This window comes from Leopardus geoffroyi, chromosome B1, assembly GCF_018350155.1.
Source record: "Leopardus geoffroyi isolate Oge1 chromosome B1, O.geoffroyi_Oge1_pat1.0, whole genome shotgun sequence".
In the NCBI taxonomy this organism is placed as follows: Eukaryota; Metazoa; Chordata; class Mammalia; order Carnivora; family Felidae; genus Leopardus; species Leopardus geoffroyi.
The window spans coordinates 40,095,792-40,115,739 of record NC_059327.1 but is presented as its reverse complement, the minus strand read 5'-3'; the positions used below and the strand labels follow the sequence as shown (position 1 = coordinate 40,115,739).

The 19,948-nt window shown below is 41.4% G+C and overlaps 1 protein-coding gene across 11 annotated transcripts in view; it reads right to left on the bottom strand.

Annotated features, from left to right (window-relative positions):
• Nucleotides 1–19,948, bottom strand: part of SLC20A2 (solute carrier family 20 member 2) — a 108,441-nt gene that overhangs the window by 39,978 nt on the left and 48,515 nt on the right. For 9 of the 11 annotated variants that reach the window (XM_045458931.1, XM_045458975.1, XM_045458938.1 and 6 more), the window contains 4 exons: nucleotides 9,955–10,507; nucleotides 4,823–4,963; nucleotides 3,155–3,240; nucleotides 49–145 (listed from right to left, as the gene is read on the bottom strand). In XM_045458931.1, coding sequence (XP_045314887.1) covers nucleotides 49–145; nucleotides 3,155–3,240; nucleotides 4,823–4,963; nucleotides 9,955–10,243 — 613 coding nt within the window. In that variant the 5' untranslated portion in view covers nucleotides 10,244–10,507. Of the gene's footprint in view, nucleotides 1–48; nucleotides 146–3,154; nucleotides 3,241–4,822; nucleotides 4,964–9,954; nucleotides 10,508–12,932; nucleotides 13,072–19,948 lie in introns of all 11 variants that reach the window. The other 2 variants (XM_045458965.1, XM_045459021.1) reach the window with 1 other exon arrangement.

Sequence of the window (19,948 nt, the reverse complement as noted above, 5' to 3'; positions counted from 1 at the left end):
CGCTAATACGCTTTGCCTGCCAGATTTAAACTGCTGAGGAATTCTTACCTGGTGCTCCTGTGTACATGATGGAAAATACATTTATTGCTATTGTAGCAGCATAGAACACTGGAAGTGCCCGGAGGCCATTGGGAACAGGGTCCTCCTGTATGATAATGAGATAAAGTGGAAGGTCAGGATTCAGGAAGCATCTGGAGCCACACAGAGGCAAAATGATATAAAACACTGTTACGAGAAAGTCTTCCAAACTGTGGTGTGGCCAAAACGGCTGGCCATGTCACTGCCGTGTGATCTATTGCACATCAGCTCGGGCTGTCTCTCCTACACAATTACTATTTCAAAGAGCACTATTGTGGCCAGCAGACACGTTGAAGCACTAAAATCACATGAGCTGATGTCAGATTTAGAAACAGAGAAGAGCTGTGAGGTTAGGCCAGTTCCTGGGAACTGAAGCCCGGAGCTCAGCATCTACTTCAAACCCCGTGGTGCTCACCACGCCAGCTAGTTTCAGGTTTGGCCCTGAAAATTCACTTTCAACAAATATTTGAAGACTCAACCCTCAGATGATGCCCCAAGAAAGCCAAATTACTTAAACACCACTGCATTACTACTAGATTTTACATCGCCCTATTGCACAATACATTTTAGCTCTATTAAAATATATAAAGCAAATATATTACCGTATGCTATGGCTTTTTAAGATCTTTTCATAAGTTATAGTATTTAACCTTCAACTATTAAGAATTAAAAAGAACTGTGGGTTATCTAACAAAAAATGTATTTACAATTTTAGGTTTCTGGTACATTCCCTAAATCTAATACTTCAACAAGAAGGGATACTGCATATGTTTTACACTAAACAACATCTGAGAAAATATTCAAAATTTAGGGTTTTAAGCAGATCTACAGAAGATTTTGAAGCAAAAATACGGACTGGGAACTCGTCAATACAGCACCGGCACATAGATGTCACTTAATTCAAAAAAGGACTCCTTTCTAATAACCATGTAAGACACTGGTACATTTATATAAATCTGCTACCTACCCATGATAAAAGGAAAATTAGATCTAACAACTGCTCTGAGCCCCAGGAGTAAGGATAAATTGAGATGGTAAAAGATTCCTAGCGTCAAATGCAAACATGTATGGAAATCAAGTATGTTTGCAGAACAGTACAACCCATTAAGAACCTATTCTGGAATGTCTCAAGTAGCCATCAGCACTTGTCAAGAGGCTTGAGTTGAATGGTAGTGAGAGTAAGGACCAGTAAGAGCAGGGGTAGTAAGTGATTCAATTACATGAGAGTTACAGCCAGCCCAGCAGGGTTGACAAGCACAGAGAACATGATGCCAGGGGCCAGGGCAGGAGCCAGGGATGAGGCGCAGTAGTCTTCTCACCTGTTGTGTATCATGTGACAAGAACCCAGGCTCAACTACAAACAAAATGTGCGGGTGCTCAAATGCCCACTGCCCCTCATTTCCAAAATGTTTTCTCAGGCCAAGAGTTACTAAAGACTCCTGAAAGTGTCTAAGTCCTGAATTTATATTTTATTTTATTTTATTGAATCACCTTATGTTTTTTCAAATAACCTATTCTTAAAACTCAAATGACAACTATCTTCAGACCTCTCTTCTCTCCTCCCTCCTTCCCTCTCTTTCTTTCCTTCCATGCATCCATCTGTCATCTGCCACCTAAGCATTCATCATTCCCTCTTAAAAGTTCCATCAGTGTCCTTGAAGTACCAAGCTCAGTGCTGGGCACTAGAACATGAAAGCAAGCAAGTAAGTCACGGTTCTACTCTCACAGACCTAACAGTCAGACAGCAAATAGGCTGCTAAGCAAGAAGTAAAACACCACACAGCACAACAGTGCAATGATGAGAAAGCACGGAGCACTGCAGAAGCATGAGAGAGAGGAAAGCAGCCAGAATTGAGTGGGAGATGAAAAGACTTCCAAGGAAATGGCATCTCAAGGCTGAGGAGCAGTAGGAATTTGCCAGGCAAGGGTTCCAGGCAGAGGAAGTAAAAAAAAACTGAAGTGTAGCAGGTAAGAGAGGGTGGCATCTTCCAAGACGTAAATAAATACTAGTATGGAGAGGGGCCAAGAGAAGGAATGGTAGAGCTGTGTACTGATCCAAGAGAAGGAGCCCTTCAACGGACTACTAGGCAAAGCCAAGGAAAACCAGACGCATCTCCAAGCAAGGATACACTTGAAGGAAGGCCTGTCCCTGATGGGCTCAATGCGTACCACAACACAACAATCAGAGGCATGCTTTATGGCTTATAAAATATTGCAACAAGCTCTTGACAGTCAAATAAAAAAATACAATCAAGTTTTGTTTTGTTTTTTTATGGAATACAGATCTCAGTAATTTCTAATTTTAATCTCATTTTAATTTTTGATAAAATGTACCCCCCCAAATAGGTATATTACCTTCTTTTTACCCTTTCCTCAGGGATAGGAAAAAGTCAGTGTCTCAGGCTTGCCATCTCCATTAAAATAGAGAAAACACTCGTATTTGGGTAAAGAAATTCTCCAGATGTTTTTAGTGATAGTCTACTTCAAAATCTTAACATTATCACACTCTGTTCTGTTTAACTTTCAGGAAATTACTTTGCCTGTTTGGGTTCTGTGCACAATGCTTGGGGGAGCCAAGTAATACACTAAACCACAGGGCAAGAAACACTATTTACAATGCTGCTTTCTGGGGGAGCCCCTGGGTACTCTCCTCTGCCTACTTTAAGATAAAGTCTAGGAGCGCCCGGGTGGCTCAGTCGGTTGAGTGTCCGACTTCGGCTCAGGTCATGATCTCACAGTCTGTGGGTTCAAGCCCCGCATCGGGCTCCGTGCTGACAGCTCAGAGCCTGGAGCCTGTTTCCGATTCTGTGTCTCCCTCTCTCTCTGACCATCCCCAGTTCATGCTCTGTCTCTCTCTGTCTCAAAAATAAATAAACGTTAATAATAATAAAAAAAAAAATTTTTTTTAAATAAAAATAAAAAATAAAAAGATAAAGTCTAATTCTAACTGCAGGGTGCTATGCCTTAACAGTGTAAAAATATAATCATTCCTCTGACCCCCTCACTGCTAATTTCTATTGAATACAACCAAAATTAGTTCTAAAACTTAATAAAAAAAAATAACAGCCTCACTTACCTTTTTTAAGATGAAAATTCTGATCAGTATAAACAGCACGCCAGACATGAAACCAGACAACAGTGGGGATATAAACCAGGAAGCAACTGAATAATTAAAAAAAAAATCTAATGAATGTTAAAATTCTATATAACTCAAGTCCTATTTATATGATATAATGATAACTAACACATAGTACATACATTAATAAATATTCCTACAATTATTCACCTTAACTCAGAACCTAACCAACCTACTTCCCAAGCACGGCTGACCTTCGCACATGTGCAGCTGTCCTCAGACACAGAGTCCCACGTAAGTGAGCACATTTTCAGCACAGTCAGGTAAGGGACCATGAGCTCTGGTCTGAAAAGACAGACTCCTTTGATTCCCACTAAGCCTCTTCTGTCTGCTCATCTTCTCCATCCCTATGGAGACCTGATCCTTGCTCCAACAGTAAAGGTTATTTAAAAGGTGAACCACCTTCCGTTTCCTTTTCCTAGTTCAGCCTGGTACTGACATCCTGACACTATAACCCAGTAGTTCCCAACTCTGGCTACACACTGGAAATATCTGGGGAGTTTCCAAACCCTACTTATGCTCTGGTTCCACTCCCCAAATTCTGACTTAAAAGGTTAGGAAAGGGGGCTTGGCACTGATTAAATTGCTTTCCCAGGTAACTCTAAGGTGCAGCCAGAGTTGAGATACACTGTTGAAGAAGCCTCCTGGGATCTGAGGTGATTCTCCCGGCTGTGTCCCTCCCTGCTTGGCAGGTCAGGGGTCTGTTTGACCTAGAGCTCCAGATGCCACTGTGATTCTTATACAGATGAGTAACCCAGAGGATGGAGATGAAGTAGGAGAATGTTTTTCACAAAGGGCAGGTTTTTACTTATGGGGCTGAATGGATTTCCCTCTTGCTAAAAGCCAGAGCCAGGAGGCAGACTGTCAGACCTGTTAGACCAGTCCCTCCTGGGAAGCCTACAACCCAGGAGGAGCGCTAGAGTGTTTCCCGTGTTTCCTGGGCAGGGGGCAGACTGGGAGACCTCTCCAATGCAGTGAGGTAAGTAACACTGAGCTCACCCCAGGGTTCCCCATGACCATGAACTCTGCCTCTTGGACAATGAAGGTATTTTCTTTACTAGGGCCTAGTATTTTTCTGACTACAGTCTGATGTCAGTCAGAAAAATTTCTTTTCTGTCTGGGAACAACAGATAGATACTGATTTTCAAAGCCAGATGACACTGAAAAGAGTAGAGTTCAAACTCATCTAAGACAGGGGAACCTGGGTGGCTCAGCCAGTGAAACATCTGACTTCAGCTCAGGTCATGATCTCACAGTTCATGGGCTCAAGCCCTGTGTCGGGCTCTGTGCTGACAGCTCAGAGCCTGGATGGAGCCTGCTTCAGATTCTGTCTCCCTCTCTCTCTGTCCCTCCCCAACTCATGCTCTGTCTCTCTCTCTCTCAAACAAATATTAAAAAAATTAAAATTAAAATTAAAATAATTCATCTAACACATAAAAGTTCACAATCTCTGTGAGGAGAAATCTTACTGGTAAATGGACTACCCATATAGGTCTTCTAAACCTTAACATCCAAAGGGGAAAATATATTATAATGGTAACTTTTAATAAAACTTACTCTAGAGAATGTAAACTTTCCTTCTGATAGGTAAAAGAAAATGGCAATTACCAATCTTGACAAGCTCCATCCACTGCACACCTTGTGTACCAATTGCAACAAGTGAGAATCCTATAGTAGAACCAACGATGCAATGAGTTCCTGAGATTGGAAGTCTCAGGAAGGATGCAATGAGCTGCCAAACAGCTGAGCCTATAGGTGGAAAGATTAAAAAAAAAAAAAAAGGTCAGACATAGAATAGGGCATCTCAAATAGCCACAAAAGGAAGAAGCCCAAATTACTGTTCTCCATAACACCTCCCTAGGGTTGATTTTTTTTTTTATGGATTATTTCTTTACAGAGTGCTTAAGTCCTAACAAAAATCACTCACTGAACTTTAGTGAAAGGAATATTCTTCAACACTGAAGGGATAATGATGGTTTATTGACAGAAACATATTTTAAAAGTATTTAAAGTTTTTTGATGTCAGTTATTAACTGCTTTTGTCACATTTAGGTGCTGACGATGAACTTGTTTTGATGTGAAGGGTGGCCAAGACCAAGCAAGAAATTACAGACTCTAGAGAACACAGAGCAACATGAAAGGCTGCATACTGGAAAAGATTTCATTGTAGTTATGCCTATCGTCACATAATGAGGAGGGCTAGATACCAGCGATGTCCTATTAGTCTGTCAGAGAGACTGTAATATACAAACAACAAATCATTACATTGTACACCTCAAATTAATATAGTGTTACATGTCAATTACACCTTAATAAAAAAATAAAAATAAAATAAAAGAGATTGTGTAATTCCACATTGTTTTTTGTAGTTGTGCCTCTCATATGAGAAGTCACCATGAAATCTAACCCACAGGTGGGCATCTGCTCTCAGCCCCTACCCAGAATGCCAGGCATCTTGTATGCAACCTCCCTCAAGTCTTCTAATTCTTTATTAAGTTAAGAGGATCCTTAGTTTTGGCTTTGTGTCCTTTTACCTCAATTTCACCTCCTTTTCCAGGCTTAATGTTTTTCTAGGTTACAGTTCACTCCAGATATTTTCATAAGCAGATCAAATTCTGCAGTGCATATTAAAAGCATCAGCTGGGCGAGATCACTTTCAGAAACAGTTGTCAAAAAGCTCATATAGGACTGTAAGGGAAAAAAGGGCTTGGCTGATAAGCAGGGCACGTTATTAATCCCAAATGTTAATTCTGGAAATCTGTTGCTTGGCAGCAGCACTTTTAAGCAAATCCCTGGCATTTTCTTCAAAAATATCTGAGTTACAGAGGATCATTAATGGCTGTGCAGGACCTAATTTGTGAGGCAATGCTGACATCAGCTCCGTGAGTGCCGGGCAGGCCCACCTGTGAGCCAAATTATTGGCTGTGACCCTGTCTACATCTATCCCTGTCCCTGGAGTGTGTTGGGAGGAGGAGGGGCCAGCCTCCATGGCAGCACCCAGGCCTCCCCGTGGACAATTCCTTAAGCCTCCACATCTAAGCCCTGAGCTCCTGAATGACTGACTAGTTTGTTTTAAAAATAGAGCCAGAATTTGGAGCATGTTACATGGCACAGAACAGTAACTTGAAAAACATACTTATGATTTCTATTCTTACGAAACTAAAATAATCTCATGATGTTAATAGTATAAACTCACCCAAATGAATTTCAGACCATGAGGTTTTCTTTACTGAAAGCTGCTATCCCTCTCTGGCTGACTTTATAACATATGTCTTGGAGCAGCAGGGTTTGTAAGGAAAGGTCGGGAGGACAGGGCTGCCTTCAATGGAGGTGGGGGGAAGGTGGGAAGGAGGTGAGAAAGGGGGCCAGTGGGCACAAAGGAAAGGGCTGCAGAAAGGAGGGGAAGGTGAAGGTGGGTATTTGCAGGACGCCTGGCAAAGTAAGAGTGGGGCAGCCCTCCTAACCCTCGGGAATTTCTGAAGGCTGATGGGATTAATCTTCTTAATGTTAAGAAAAACAGTGGGAAAAAAGATATTTTAACTTAAGATAACGATATCTTATAAAGAGGAAAGGATTAAGTATGAAACAAGGGTATAAGACAAAACCTAGGGAGAGTGGGGGAAAGGTGAGCACCCCTGAGGCAACAGATTCCCGGGAAGACGGAAGAGTGGCAGCTCAAAGGCGCAGGGTCACCCAGAAGCAGACCAGCAGTGTGAATGAGCCCGAAGAGGCTCCAGGCTCCTGAGAAGGCTCAGTGGTTAGGGAGCATTACGGGGACAGGGTACTTCTTAGGGTGGTTCCAGGAGATGGCTTGTTCATGCTTTTGTGGGTATTTCCATGAGAAGATGGTGAGTTGTGAATTCTCAGATTTTTGGAACCATTGGTGGTTTTCATACTAAGTGGACTATTGCTTTAGGGCTGAGTTCAGCGTCCCAAAAGGGAACTTGTTCAGAAAGTTTGGCTGGCACAAATAATTTCTTCCACCCAATGAACCCAACGCTACCACAACTCTATCAGAAAGCACAGAGACCCAAGGGCTTAGGGAAATGTTTCTTAAGAAAAAAAGGAAAAAATAAAAGAACAGAATAAAAGGATGGGGGAGAGAGAGAGAAGAAATGGATATTGAGTTTAGAAGAGAAAGATGGGGACAATTCAGGCATCGGAACAGAATCAGCTTTGGTTCTGGCCAATAATAATTATACCATTGTATTAACAAAGCTCTCATTTGCAAGAAATCCAATTTTAAAAATCTAGGTAACTCACACAAATTCCTAACAAAAACAGGCTTTGAGATTCATCTAACCACACACCAAAAAAAAAAAAAAAAAAAAAAAAAAAAAAGAAAAAGAAAAGAAAAGAAAGAAACCAAAGCAAACAAAATCAAGTTATTCAAGCAAAACCCCAAATTGCTTTGGTTAACCTAAATTCTAGTTGAGGTAAGTATTCTTCATTCTTTCAGTAAAGAGCCAAAGGCCAGGGGTGAGAGAACTGAGAAACTGGACAAGTTATACTGCTCACATGAAAAGTGAGCAGTGACATGAAGCTCGAGGTTCACAAGGCTTTCTGCCTAACCCAGAGCCTCGCTGTGGCCTCACTAACAATCTCTTTAATACATGACCATTCTTCAGAAGTTCTATCCAACGAAAGGAGAAACTGCTGTTAAGATTTAATTTGATCAGTGCTTTTCTTTATTACTCCCTTACTTTCAACATTTCTTGGGGCGCCTGGGTGGCTCAGTTAGTTGGTTAAGCATCCGACTCTTGATTTCAGCTGAGGTCATGGTCTCACGGTTGTTAAGACTGATCCCTGTATGGGCTCCTCATATGGGGCTCCTCACTGAGCATGGAGCCTGCTTAAGATTCTCTTTCCCTAGGGGCACCTGGGTGACTCAGTTGGTTGAGTGTCCAACTTCAGCTCAGGTCATGATCTCACAGCTTGTGAGTTCGAGCCCCAAGTTGGGCTCTGTGCTGACAGCTCAAAGCCTGGAGCCTGCTTCGGATTCTGTGTGTGTGCCTCTCTCTCTGCCCCTAACCCACTTGCATTCTGTCTCTGTCTCTCTCAAAAAATAAATAAACATTAAAAAAAAAAAGATTCTCTTTCCCTCACCCTCTGCCCCTCCTCCACTCACGTGGGGGGTGGTGTAGAGAGGGAGGCACGGGCACTCTCTAAAAAAAAAATTCTCACCTGTAGCATCCTGACTGGAAAAATTTTAACTTCAGCTCGATATGATTAGGTCTTAGATACCTATCGCGACGACCAAGATGATCTTTATAAATAACTGTTAGTTTTCTAAGGGAAATCCTACTTACATATGACTATGATGAGACATAGATGTTCAGTGAGGGTAAGTAAAATTCAATCATTACAACAGCTGCTGGAAATAAAGCAATTGTGAACCTTACATCTTTAAATGTTGAGAAATAGGAACTCCTTGGCACGTATCACCAGCATACTGTGCTTAACAGTATTCAATACCTTAGTACATCTGTATTGGATATGGATCAAATGCCAACAACTTCTCAAACTAACTTGCTGTAACAAAAAGATGGTGTGTCATCTTCTATTTGGCAAATAATGCCCACATTCTGGGCCCTTAAGAAATGCCAGTGACAGTACAGAACTAGGGACCTGTGGAGTGTAGCTGTATTCTTGGTACACCAGCATCTTACCTCCTACTGCAGGACTCTTCCTACAAAAGGATATGTCCTGTTGAAAGCAGAAGGTGGTAGGATTCCTCTCTAACCCTCTTCTCCCTAACCAAATTACCCGTATAGATCAGCTGTCTGCTGGGACGTCATCTCTACCTAGAGGCAAGCAGAGAAAGAGTCCTGTCAGCTGCACTTAAGATATTCCTGCCTGAATCTTGTTCTCAGCTGTAGCAAGTGCAGGAAGGGAAGCGCCCCACAGTGCTTCAAGTTGATGGTCACCTTGACCAATGGAGAAATCACACTGTTTGATTGGGTCAATCTGCTTATTAACATGCTTCACTGCCCTTGACACTTTTCTTTCATCTAGACAACCGGAAACCACCAGTATAAGGTCATACTGTAAACAGGTGACACACAAATGGTCTTTTGGCCAGAAAACAAAACAAACATCCCAAATGGAGCTTCCAGAGGTAGAAATCAGAAAATCAAAACAAAAGCCACAAAAAGGATTACAAATAACGTGGAAGACTGGAATTTCTTGAAACACAGGCACTTAAGATTCATCTGGTAACTACTCAAGCACACAAACCAAGAACACAAAAGTTAGTAAAAACTGTTTCTTAGCATCCAAGTATTCAAAACAGTGCATCGTAACTGATGAAATATCTATGGAAATATCAAGGCTATTTCCCAAGTAAACCTTACAAACACATTCACTTAGACAAGTTATTTCTTTAAAATCTTTCAAACCACTTGAAAATGACAGCTATTATACAATCTTTGTCTGGACTTCATAAATAAAGTACTCTTAGCCAAAACTATTTTAACAGCAAAGTTTGCTAAGAATTTGAGAAAATGGTTGCTTGACACTTGAACACTAAAAAAAAAAAAAAGAAAAAAAAAAGAAAGAAAGAAAGAAAGAAAGAAATTAAAGTGCAGAAAGCAAAAATAAGATGCAGTAAATATGAAACATCACACCAGTTTCTGAAGTTAAAGCAAAGATCACATTTATGGACAGGACAGAAGTACTGTAGGGAAGGAAGTAGGCCAACGGAAACGTTTCTTATTGACGTAAAGAATAATGCTACTTACCAACCATTGCACTAACTTCCCCAGCCATTAGTGTTTCTACTGTCTCGTTGTATAGGTTCACATCAATGATACCTTTTCGAATGGTCTCTCCTACTTTGGCTCCCAATAACACTGAGCCGGTGGTTTCAAATATTGAAGCCAAAATGCATGCCTGCCTCAAGGTCACCACGCCAGAGCCCACAGCAGTACCAAATGAATTGGCAACATCATTTGCACCAACGGAAAATGCCAAGATAAAAGCTATGATAAAACCCAAAATGACCATCCACAAATACTCATCCATGGCCATTTTGGAAAGTGGGCGCCAGGTACTTTTCTCGTGCGGGAATATTTTAAATAAACAAAGCTTGAGGTTATAAACGTCGTAAGGCCGAGAGTTCTTGTAAACAGTGAGTTTGCTCTGGAAAGTGCTGGACAATGTTAGAGCCTGAACAAACTGCTAACTGCTGGTTTTCAAACTACTGTCAGTACAGTTCATTTGGTTGTGTTCAGTCAGCGGTAAAACACATTCCATATTTTTCCTCCCAATCTGGGAAAGCTGTGATGTCTCCTCCTGTAACAGAAAACAAAAGAAATCAATTACCCTAAGCAACCTGTAACAGTTTGTTCTTTCAGAAATAAATGTTTTAAGCCTACTAATGGAATCTAACTTTGACATGTGACAGATCTAACCATAAAGCAACTCAAGGAAGATTATAATTAGGTTAACTGCCTACCCAGCCCCCCCACCAATAAAAGAAAAAAAAAAAAAAAAAGAAAAAAGCTGGTCTCTACAGTATCAGTGGTTGAAGAAGCATGCTTTATAATTATAGGCTGCCAATTAAGCCTTAATAGGATATGACTTTATGCAATCTGCAAAATATATTTCAAATGGGCAAAAAAAATGAGGACACAGTTGTAGAGTTTTTGAAATATGTGGAATGTGCCTAATTTCTTGGAACAGCGATTAACTAATGTGATTCTGTGACACCACAGGGTATGGCTAATTATCTACCTGCTCATTTACACATAAGGAATGAGCACTTTATGAGTACACCATGCATGTATCTGAAAGAAAGCTTACAGTTTCTAGTATAAAGTGACTAGCCAGAGGGTAACAAAGGTGGAAACCGAAGGCCCTTGCAGGAGGAACAGAGAAAGGTGCAGAATGAAACAATCCTATTGAAACACAATTCAGATGTCATGATTCCAAGAGGTCTCATCACACCCTGGAAGACCCTCCAAGGTCTCCTCAGGGCCCCACCCCAGCCCACTGACCTCAGCTCCGATCGCTCCTTCCCTCGTGGGCTCCTTGCTTTTCCTTGAAAACACCAAGCACTCTCATCTCTGGGCCTTTGCACCTGCTGATCCCTCTGCCAGACAGAAATCTCCTGACAGCTGTGTAGCTACTCCTCACGCTATTTAGGTCTTTGCTCAAATGACATTGTGAAAGAGCAGCCCCTCCCCCCATGCCATTATCCATCCTGCTCACCTTCCTTTTTGTCTTTTCTACTTATCACTGCATTCATTCATCCATTCTTGTCTGCCTCCTTTCACTAGGGTCCAGGACACAGAATAGTGCCTGGCACATGGGAAACCCTAATAAACTTGCTGATTACATGAAAAAAGAAGCTATTAAACATGGAGAAAAGACTTGCAATATTCCTCCACAATAAACAGGCAATGTCACAAAATTAATATATCTATGAAGTAAACGTGTCACCAAAAGCTTTGGAACTATGGTATTCTATTATTATATAGTCAAAGTACCAAATCTGTGGTACCGTTTTCTTTGAATAGTATTAGGCGTACAGAATGGTGCCTAGCACAGTCCAGTTCTTCACAGATGCTTATTGAATTGAACTGAATGAATTAGGCTCATACATCATAGACACAGACAATATAATGATCAATCAACATTAAGGTTATTTAGTAAGGAAAAAACAAGGATGCTAAATTTTACGTACTTTGTGCTTATGGCAATGTTAAAATACATATAAAAAGACCAGCAGGTAATATACTACAATCAGAACAGTGGCTAAATTTGAGTTGTAGTATTAAAGATGATTTTTTTTTTCTTTCCATCAAAAATTGTAAACTGGGTTATATGCTTTTCAAACTAAAGTAGTATATAATAAATCAATAAGCATCTACTGAGAGCCATCTATGTGTGCAATATTACAGGCATATCGTGAAACAAAATATATACTAATAGATTTTATCATTTGCTAAGATTTGAAGGCTATGCAATTCTGGAGATTTAGATCCCACATGAGACAAATGAAAAGACCACTCTAAAGGCAAAAGACAATATTCTACTAAAAGAGTATTTTATTAATATCATGGGCACATTAAGTCTACAAATGAAAATACAAAATAGAAATATTTTGGACCAATATTATCTAATCTTAAAGTAGAATTCTTGATGCAATCTTCTTTGCCAGGTTAGCTTGTCAAGAGGGCAAATAAGAAAGAATAACATCAACAAATACTGATTGATGAGCTCCCCTGTGCCAGTCACCAGGAATATGATGATGAGTAAAAATGGATGTGGGGCTTACGGCCCAGTGAGGGCAACACACGCTAACCAAATAAACATACAAATGTATGACTGTTAGCTGTCATGAGTGCTACGAAGGCAGGAGGCACACATCTCGCAGTGTCGTGACAGCGCAGTTCTGGGTCTGAGAGGGCAGGGAAGGCTCAAGGGCGATCTAAGGATGGTGGAGTTAACTCTGGGGTGGGGGAGGCGTTCCAAGCACTGCCCGGGCAGGAAGGAGCAGCGTGAGGGAGGACAGGCAGGCCAGCATGAGGAAGCCGCAAGCAAGCTGACGGAGCCCTACTCAAGACTGTGGCCATATCATGCAGACAGTCGGGTGCCACAGAAGGGTTTTAACCAGAGGGAGGCCGACCTGTCAGACGTTCATTTTGGAAAGGTCATTCTGGCTGCCATGCAGACAATGGGCTAGACAGAAGGGTGAATGTGGAGAGGTAATTACCAGGCTCCTCCTGCATGGTTCGGGCATAAGGGGAGGCCCCTGGCCCAGCGTGGTGGTGGCACCGAAGGGAAGAGAAAGGACGTAAAGAGGTTTCAGTGGCTCAAGTCAAGTCAACTTTGTGGTGGCCTATGTGCAGGGGCTGAAAGAGACAGCTGGTTACTGACTCATGGACCTGGGATGAAAAATAGCCAAATAGAGTTTTTATGTTTTCTCTTTTACACTGTTTCTGGTTTTGTTTTTATATGTTAGGGAGAGGTTTGAACCCCGGTTCACTCTGGGACATGCTGCACACACAGGTAAATCATAGGAGCACCAAAGAAGGTATATCCTCAGCCCAGGCTTTTCATTGTCTTCACGATCCCTCAGGCAACATTTCAGACCAGGGAAATGGTCTCCTACTTAGATAATCTTAGACAACTTATTTCTACAATCATGTCTATGTTCTTTGATTCAGCTTTTCTCCTTCACATTACATCCTATAAACATCTGGTTAAGGAGAAAGGTGTTTTTGAGACCAAATGACTACTATTTTGTTTTATATTTATAGGGCCTGTTTTTTTTATGACAAGTACCAACACCCTGATTTTCTCCCTCTTCCATTAATTTTTATCAAACAGGAGCAAAATAAAACAAAGCAGTCAAACAAGTGTGCAACTTGCTGCACAGAAGGTGGTAATGCTGCTGAGACGGGCCACTGTCAGGGGTGGCCAGGGAACATCGCACACAAGGCCAAGACTGTCGAGAATACAGAAGCCCAAATTCAGAGTGGCTGAGGTCTGGCCGGGTATGACACCTGAGAGTGCTGGGTGTTTGAAAGCAGGATTTTGGAGATGAGCAATCAAATCAGTGGGGACAGGTAAGCTTAATCAACAAGTGATGTTGGGCCAATGTGCTAATTGCTAATTAACTGGAATGAAGAAAAAAAGATCCCTACCTCATGCCAAAATAAATGGAAGATTTAAATGTGAAAACTGAAACCTGAAGAGAATAAGAAAAAAAAAAACATATGTAAATATTTACTTAATATTGGGATAAGGAAGGGACACCTGGGTAGCTTAGTTGGTTAAGTGCCTGACTCTTGATTTCCGCTCAGGTCATGATCCCAGTGTGGTGAGCCCCTGCATCAGGCTCTGTGCTGAGTGTGGAGCCTGCTTGAGAGGCAGCCTAGACCTGATACTGAAGAATCAACTCATTTGAGTTCATAGAAATCATGTAGCTGGGAGACAGGCTTGATGTGTGGAAGCATCACATGTAAATGCCTCTTCTCCTCAGCAATGATTCTCAACAAGGGCGCAATGTTATAACTTCCAGTGAAAGCCTTGGTTCTTTTCTCTCTCCTACAAGAGCTTTTCTGAAAAGGGTCAGAAGATGAAGGAGGGTCAGAACAAGCCCCCTAACTCTCTCTCTCTCTTTCACCCAGTATGAAGCCCCTATATGGCTAAGATATTCTTATAAGGTTACAAGATATTCTTCAATTTTCAAACGCTGCCAACCTCTTGCATTTGAGGAACAGCAACCTTAGAATCTTTTGGATCATTGGGAGAGGTACTAGTGGTCTCGTGAGTTCGGTCTCCCAAACCTGTAATGGTAGTAAGATCCTCATTCTCTTTCCTCGGTGCCTTCAATGGCTTCTGAGCATGCTTCTCAACTCTGAGTTCTGCTCACCATCACTTCTGTCCCTTGATCTCTGAACCAGCCCTGCTTCCTTCACCAGGCCCAGTGAGCATGCTGGCAGGACTCCCAAGTAAAGTGTTTACAGGTTCTCTCTCTAGAATTTCCTCCATGAGCATCTGCTTCACCTCTACCTCATACCCTCTTATCTACTACACTAGAAATATGAATGCTGAAGGAAAAGTGAAAACAAACATTCTCAGAATATTTCTAGATGAATTTGTACACTGTCTAAAAACAGGGATGTTGCTGAGTTGTAGCACTTAATAGACATTAATGCAAAAAAAAAGCCTGGGTGGGAGGCTCCCTGCTCTGAAATGCTGCTAAAGAGAACATCCAAGATGACCCCTGGTCTTTCCAAGCAAACATGTGGAGGGGGTGCCTGCTCCAGTCTTCCATCCACGCTCCTCCTCTCTCAGTATCGGAGCCCAATCAGCTCCTCAGCCAGCATGACCCAACCCAGACAAGCAGGTCTGTGGTGGACTGTGGCTGAGTTATGACTTGTTCCCAGGGATCCTGTGGTTTTAAAGGCCTGGTCCATGACCGACCTCCCTTCCTTGTTAGCTTCTGGCCTGTGGTGAGCTTTTCTCTGAGGTTTCATGGACTGCACCCAGGCCAAGCTCTCCCTCCACCATGTGAAGGGAAGGAGCCAGGTCCCCCATGCAGAGGACCTCAGTGCTCTGAAATAATTTTCCAACACCTCTTCTGAAGCCCAAAGTGCCTCACACTCAACTCTCTGAAAATGTAAAACCTACTTTCCTAGCAGCTAGGATTGGATCTTGAATTCTGACACTTACGTAGAAATTTGAAGATGGTAATCTCTTCAATGGTATGATGTAAAATCTACGACTCTCTGCTACCTGTGAGTGAGTCTGACTACTTAGCCATAAAAATGACCAGATTTTCATCAAGAAAATATTAAGTAAATATTTAAGTAAAATGGGAGATACATTTTGGAAATCTTATTTGCAGAATAGTACAGCAGAATCATTTTTTTCTTTCAACATTCAGGATGTAGATCTTATCATAAGGAATTTGTATTAACACCATCATTCTTTTTTTTTTTTTAATTTTTTTTTTTAACGTTTATTTATTTTTGAGACAGAGAAAGACAGAGCATGAACGGGGGAGGGGCAGAGAGAGAGGGAGACACAGAACTGGAAGCAGGCTCCAGGCTCTGAGCCATCAGCCCAGAGCCTGACGCGGGGCTCGAACTCACGGACTGTGAGATCGTGACCTGAGCTGAAGTCGGACGCTTAACCGACTGAGCCACCCAGGCGCCCCATCACCATCATTCTTTTTAAAAAAATTTTTTTAACTTTTTAAATTTATTTTTGAGAGACAGAGAGAGACAGAGTGTGAGTAGGGGAGGGGCAGAGAGAGAGAGAGAGAAACATAGAATCCGAAGCAGGCTTCAGGCTCTGAGCTGTCAGCACAGAGCCCAACGTGGGGCCTGAACCCACGAACTGTGAGATCATGACCTGAACTGAAGTTGGCCGACTGAGCCACCCAGGTGCCCCAACACCATCACTCTTGAATAGCTCGTGACAACATCTACTTTATATTCTTGCATTTAAAAAATTAATTTAAGGGGTGCATGGGTTGCCCGGTCGGTTAAGCGTCCTACTATTGATTTCAGTTCAGGTCATGATCTCACGGTTCGTGCGTTTGAGCCCCACATCAGGCTCTGCACTGAGTGTGGAGCCTGCTTGGGATTCTCTCTCTCTCTGTCTCTCTCTCTCCCTCTACCCCTCTCCTCTGCTCATGCTCTCTCAAAATAAACACAAAACTAATTTAAAAAATAATAGTGTATTTATGATGAAAAATACTGAGTTTCATATTTTCACTCTAATGATAAAAAACTGAAACATTACTAGAACGGCTCTGAAACTTGCTTTAACTACCTTTAAATGGCATATTTATAGATATGTAAAGTAGTCTATGGGAACAAAGGAGCCTAAGGAAAGGCAGATGATATTCTGACTGAAGCAGAAGCAAGAAAGACAGCAAGAAAGGGATAGAGAGGAGGGGTAGAGAAAAGAAAGAGGGAGAGAAACGGGGAAAAATGTCAGAAGGGGAGGCAAAACAGTCGAGCCAATGTTAGACCCAGCTTGGAACTGTATCTATGACACAGATCATAGAAGCAGGAATAAGCAGGTTTATTCTCTGGGGACAAAGAGCATGAGTGTAAAGCCTGATAATAAAGATGTAAGACATTCAAAGTGAACAGGCTGCAGATTTAAAACCTAGTATCAACTGAAAAAGAAGTGGCAAGACAGTTTGCTAAGACACTGTGGCTCATTCCCAGCACTGCATGCTCTCCAGCTTCTCCTCTTCTCTCTGCCATTAAAAAAAGGAACATTCGTGTCTCCGGCATGAAGAACAGGAAAGAGCACAGGACCTGCGGTCAGAGGTTCTGGGTCCATTCCAATCCAGCTAGCTACTGGCTACACAACCATGGACTCATGAAATGACTCATCTGGAAAATGGGAATAATAGTACATAATGTGGAGGCCATGCAGAAGCCCTAGTTCAGTGCCAGGGATCAATACATGGTGACTATTATCATTACTAGCAGATAAAGTCCTGGGGTAACGGTCAGGAAACTCAAGACCTAATCCTGGCTCTGTTACTAAGTAGCAGTGTGACCTTGGGTAAGTCACATACACTTTCTGAATCCTGTTTCATCATCTGTAAAATGGGGATAGTAATAATACATGTGCTTTATAGAATTATTGTTAGGATCCAATCTAATGTATGCACAAGTGCTTTGTAAGTTGTGGTTAGCTTCAAGCAACCTGAAGGTATCAGTACCACTGTAGGCATAGGAAGAACAACCTGAGGTTCCAATAATCCTTCTGGAAGGATTTTTCTCACTCTTATGTCCCCCACCTCTAGTAGTCATGTGGCTATACCCAGTCCACCTTCCTCTAGTCCTGCTCTTCTTCCTCAATGTACAAACTCTGGCCTTGTCTTTGATTGAAGATTGATATGCACTCTAAGGCCCAGGAACAGTTTTGAGGAGTGGAGGGAGTGAAGAGGTAGACAAAGAAACTTCTAAAAGATGCCAAGAAAAGAGCATCACGCAAATGATTAAGCCACTTCGGACAACAGGTTGGCAGTTTCTTATAAAGCGTATGCTTACCACACAAGTCAGCAGTCCCGTTCTGAGGTATTTTCACCCAAGGGAAGTGAAAACATATGTCTACGCAGGAAACTTTTCATTCTATACCTTGAGTATCAAAACTTATTCAACTGTACACTTGCAACTGGTGAATTTTAGTGCATGTAAACTGTACCTGAATAAAACTAACTATAAATAACACCAGCATATATAAATATGTGAGGTGATAGAGGTATTCATTAACTAGATGGGAGGAATCCTTTCACAATATATATGCATATAAAATCACCGTGGTGTACATTTCAAATATCTTACAATTTTGTCAATTATACCTCAGTAAACCTGAGGAAAAAAAAACATAAAAACCATTCGCTTTTGATATTTCTCCTTTCCTATATTGCCAGCATTGCCTCCCCCTGCCCCCCAAGCTCCCCTTTAAATAGTAGAAAGAAAAAAAGAAAGAAAGAAAGAAAGAAAGAGTTCTCTTATTCAATGAAAGAAGCAACATTCCACTTAGATGCAATAAAAGCAGCCAGTTCAATCGAGCAAGGCTCAAAGACAGGGTGTCACATCTTGTTAAAACAATGGCAGCAAGAAGCAAAGAGCAAATACAGATCAAGTAGAGGAGGTGGCTGACTTACAACTGCAAATACAGAGTTCCACAGAAAGGGACTCAGACAGAACTCTTTCGAGGCCAGAGATGTAAGAGAAAGGCCTGCTGTGAGGACAAACTAGTGAACTCTCTTCCAACTAGGCACGTACTACTTGCACAGAAAAAGAAAAGCAGGGCATTCCTGTGGAGACAAGTGTTCGACCTCACTTCTCCAGGATCCAAAAGGTGGAAACCCATTTATATGCATTCAGGTTTAGGGCAAATATAAACAGCTGGGCTGAAAATCACTCCTACAGAGGCCCACAGATTGAAGATAGTTTAAATCTGGACTTGTGGACACTTCATACACCAAAAGCTTCAAGGAGGTCAATTAAAATAAGTTAGAGTAGAAGCAAACTATAAAGAAAAGTGTCACCTTGCTCTGCTACTCCAATACCAATTCTAAAATCAGTTCTGAAATGTTCTCTCTCATAAGTATAGTTGGAAATGATTTAAACGGTTCTAAGTAGGACCATTTATTTTTCATGTGGGAAATGGTCCTTATAAACACACCAGGCTGGGTCAGATCCGTGGTGGTCCCAGTACTCTCTCTTGAACAGAGAGTACTCAGGGAGGGGATGGGTGTCTTTATGACATTAACCTCACAAGCTCAAGAAAATAAGCAAATAATGTCAAATGTGAACAAATACTGATGTACAAAAATGTCATTTATTATGATCACGAAAAAAAGAAAACCATTTAATTGTCCCCAGACAGGAGGAAAGGCTGAGGAAATACTGGTGACTTCTAAAGAGGAAATATAACATATTCACTAACATAATGTAACTTGAGAATTTTTCATGGCATTGGAACACAGTCTGCTATGGAAAAAACCAGCATACAAATGGTGTGTGCCATATGATCAACTATGCTTAAGCACGCACCAGTAATGAGGCTTTAAAGAAATAGGGCCAAGGTTCAGCATTCTCTAGGTGCTCTTGACATTTTTTTTTATATTATCCAAAACTTCCTATGATGAGCAACTACTAGTTTTTAGCATTGGAAAAACTGTTTAAAACACTACAAAGGAAAGTACATTTTTTTTTAAAAGTTAGGAATGTACCACCAAAATATGCTTTGTTTTTGCTAATAAACAAAATGAATTTACTATCAACCTGTTTTCAACCCAGGCCTCTCAGACAATTCTTCCATCAAGTTTATGACCTATAATTTAAGATATAAATACATCTATATGTTTTTATTTATCTTTTTCACTTTCAAGAACATCCCTTTGTCCTGGCACCTGAGCACTGTGTGAAAAGGTCACTGGTTTGGACCAAACCTTTGGACATGGTTTGGAGTCGTCTATCATATTCCCATCTACGGGATTCTAAAGGGCATCCTCAGTCACACCTGGTCCTTCTTTAGAATTCTTCCTTCATCCTTTGTACGCTTCTCTTGAGGACTGGCCAGAAGAACTGAACTTCACCCAGAGAATACGAAAATGTCCTGAGGGTGCCAAGTGCACTGCAAGCCTTTTTACTGGAACAGTATTTGAGGTTAATCCTCACAAGGAACAACCTAAGATTAGTCTCTTATTCCTATTTTGGTTCACAGCATTAGAGAATC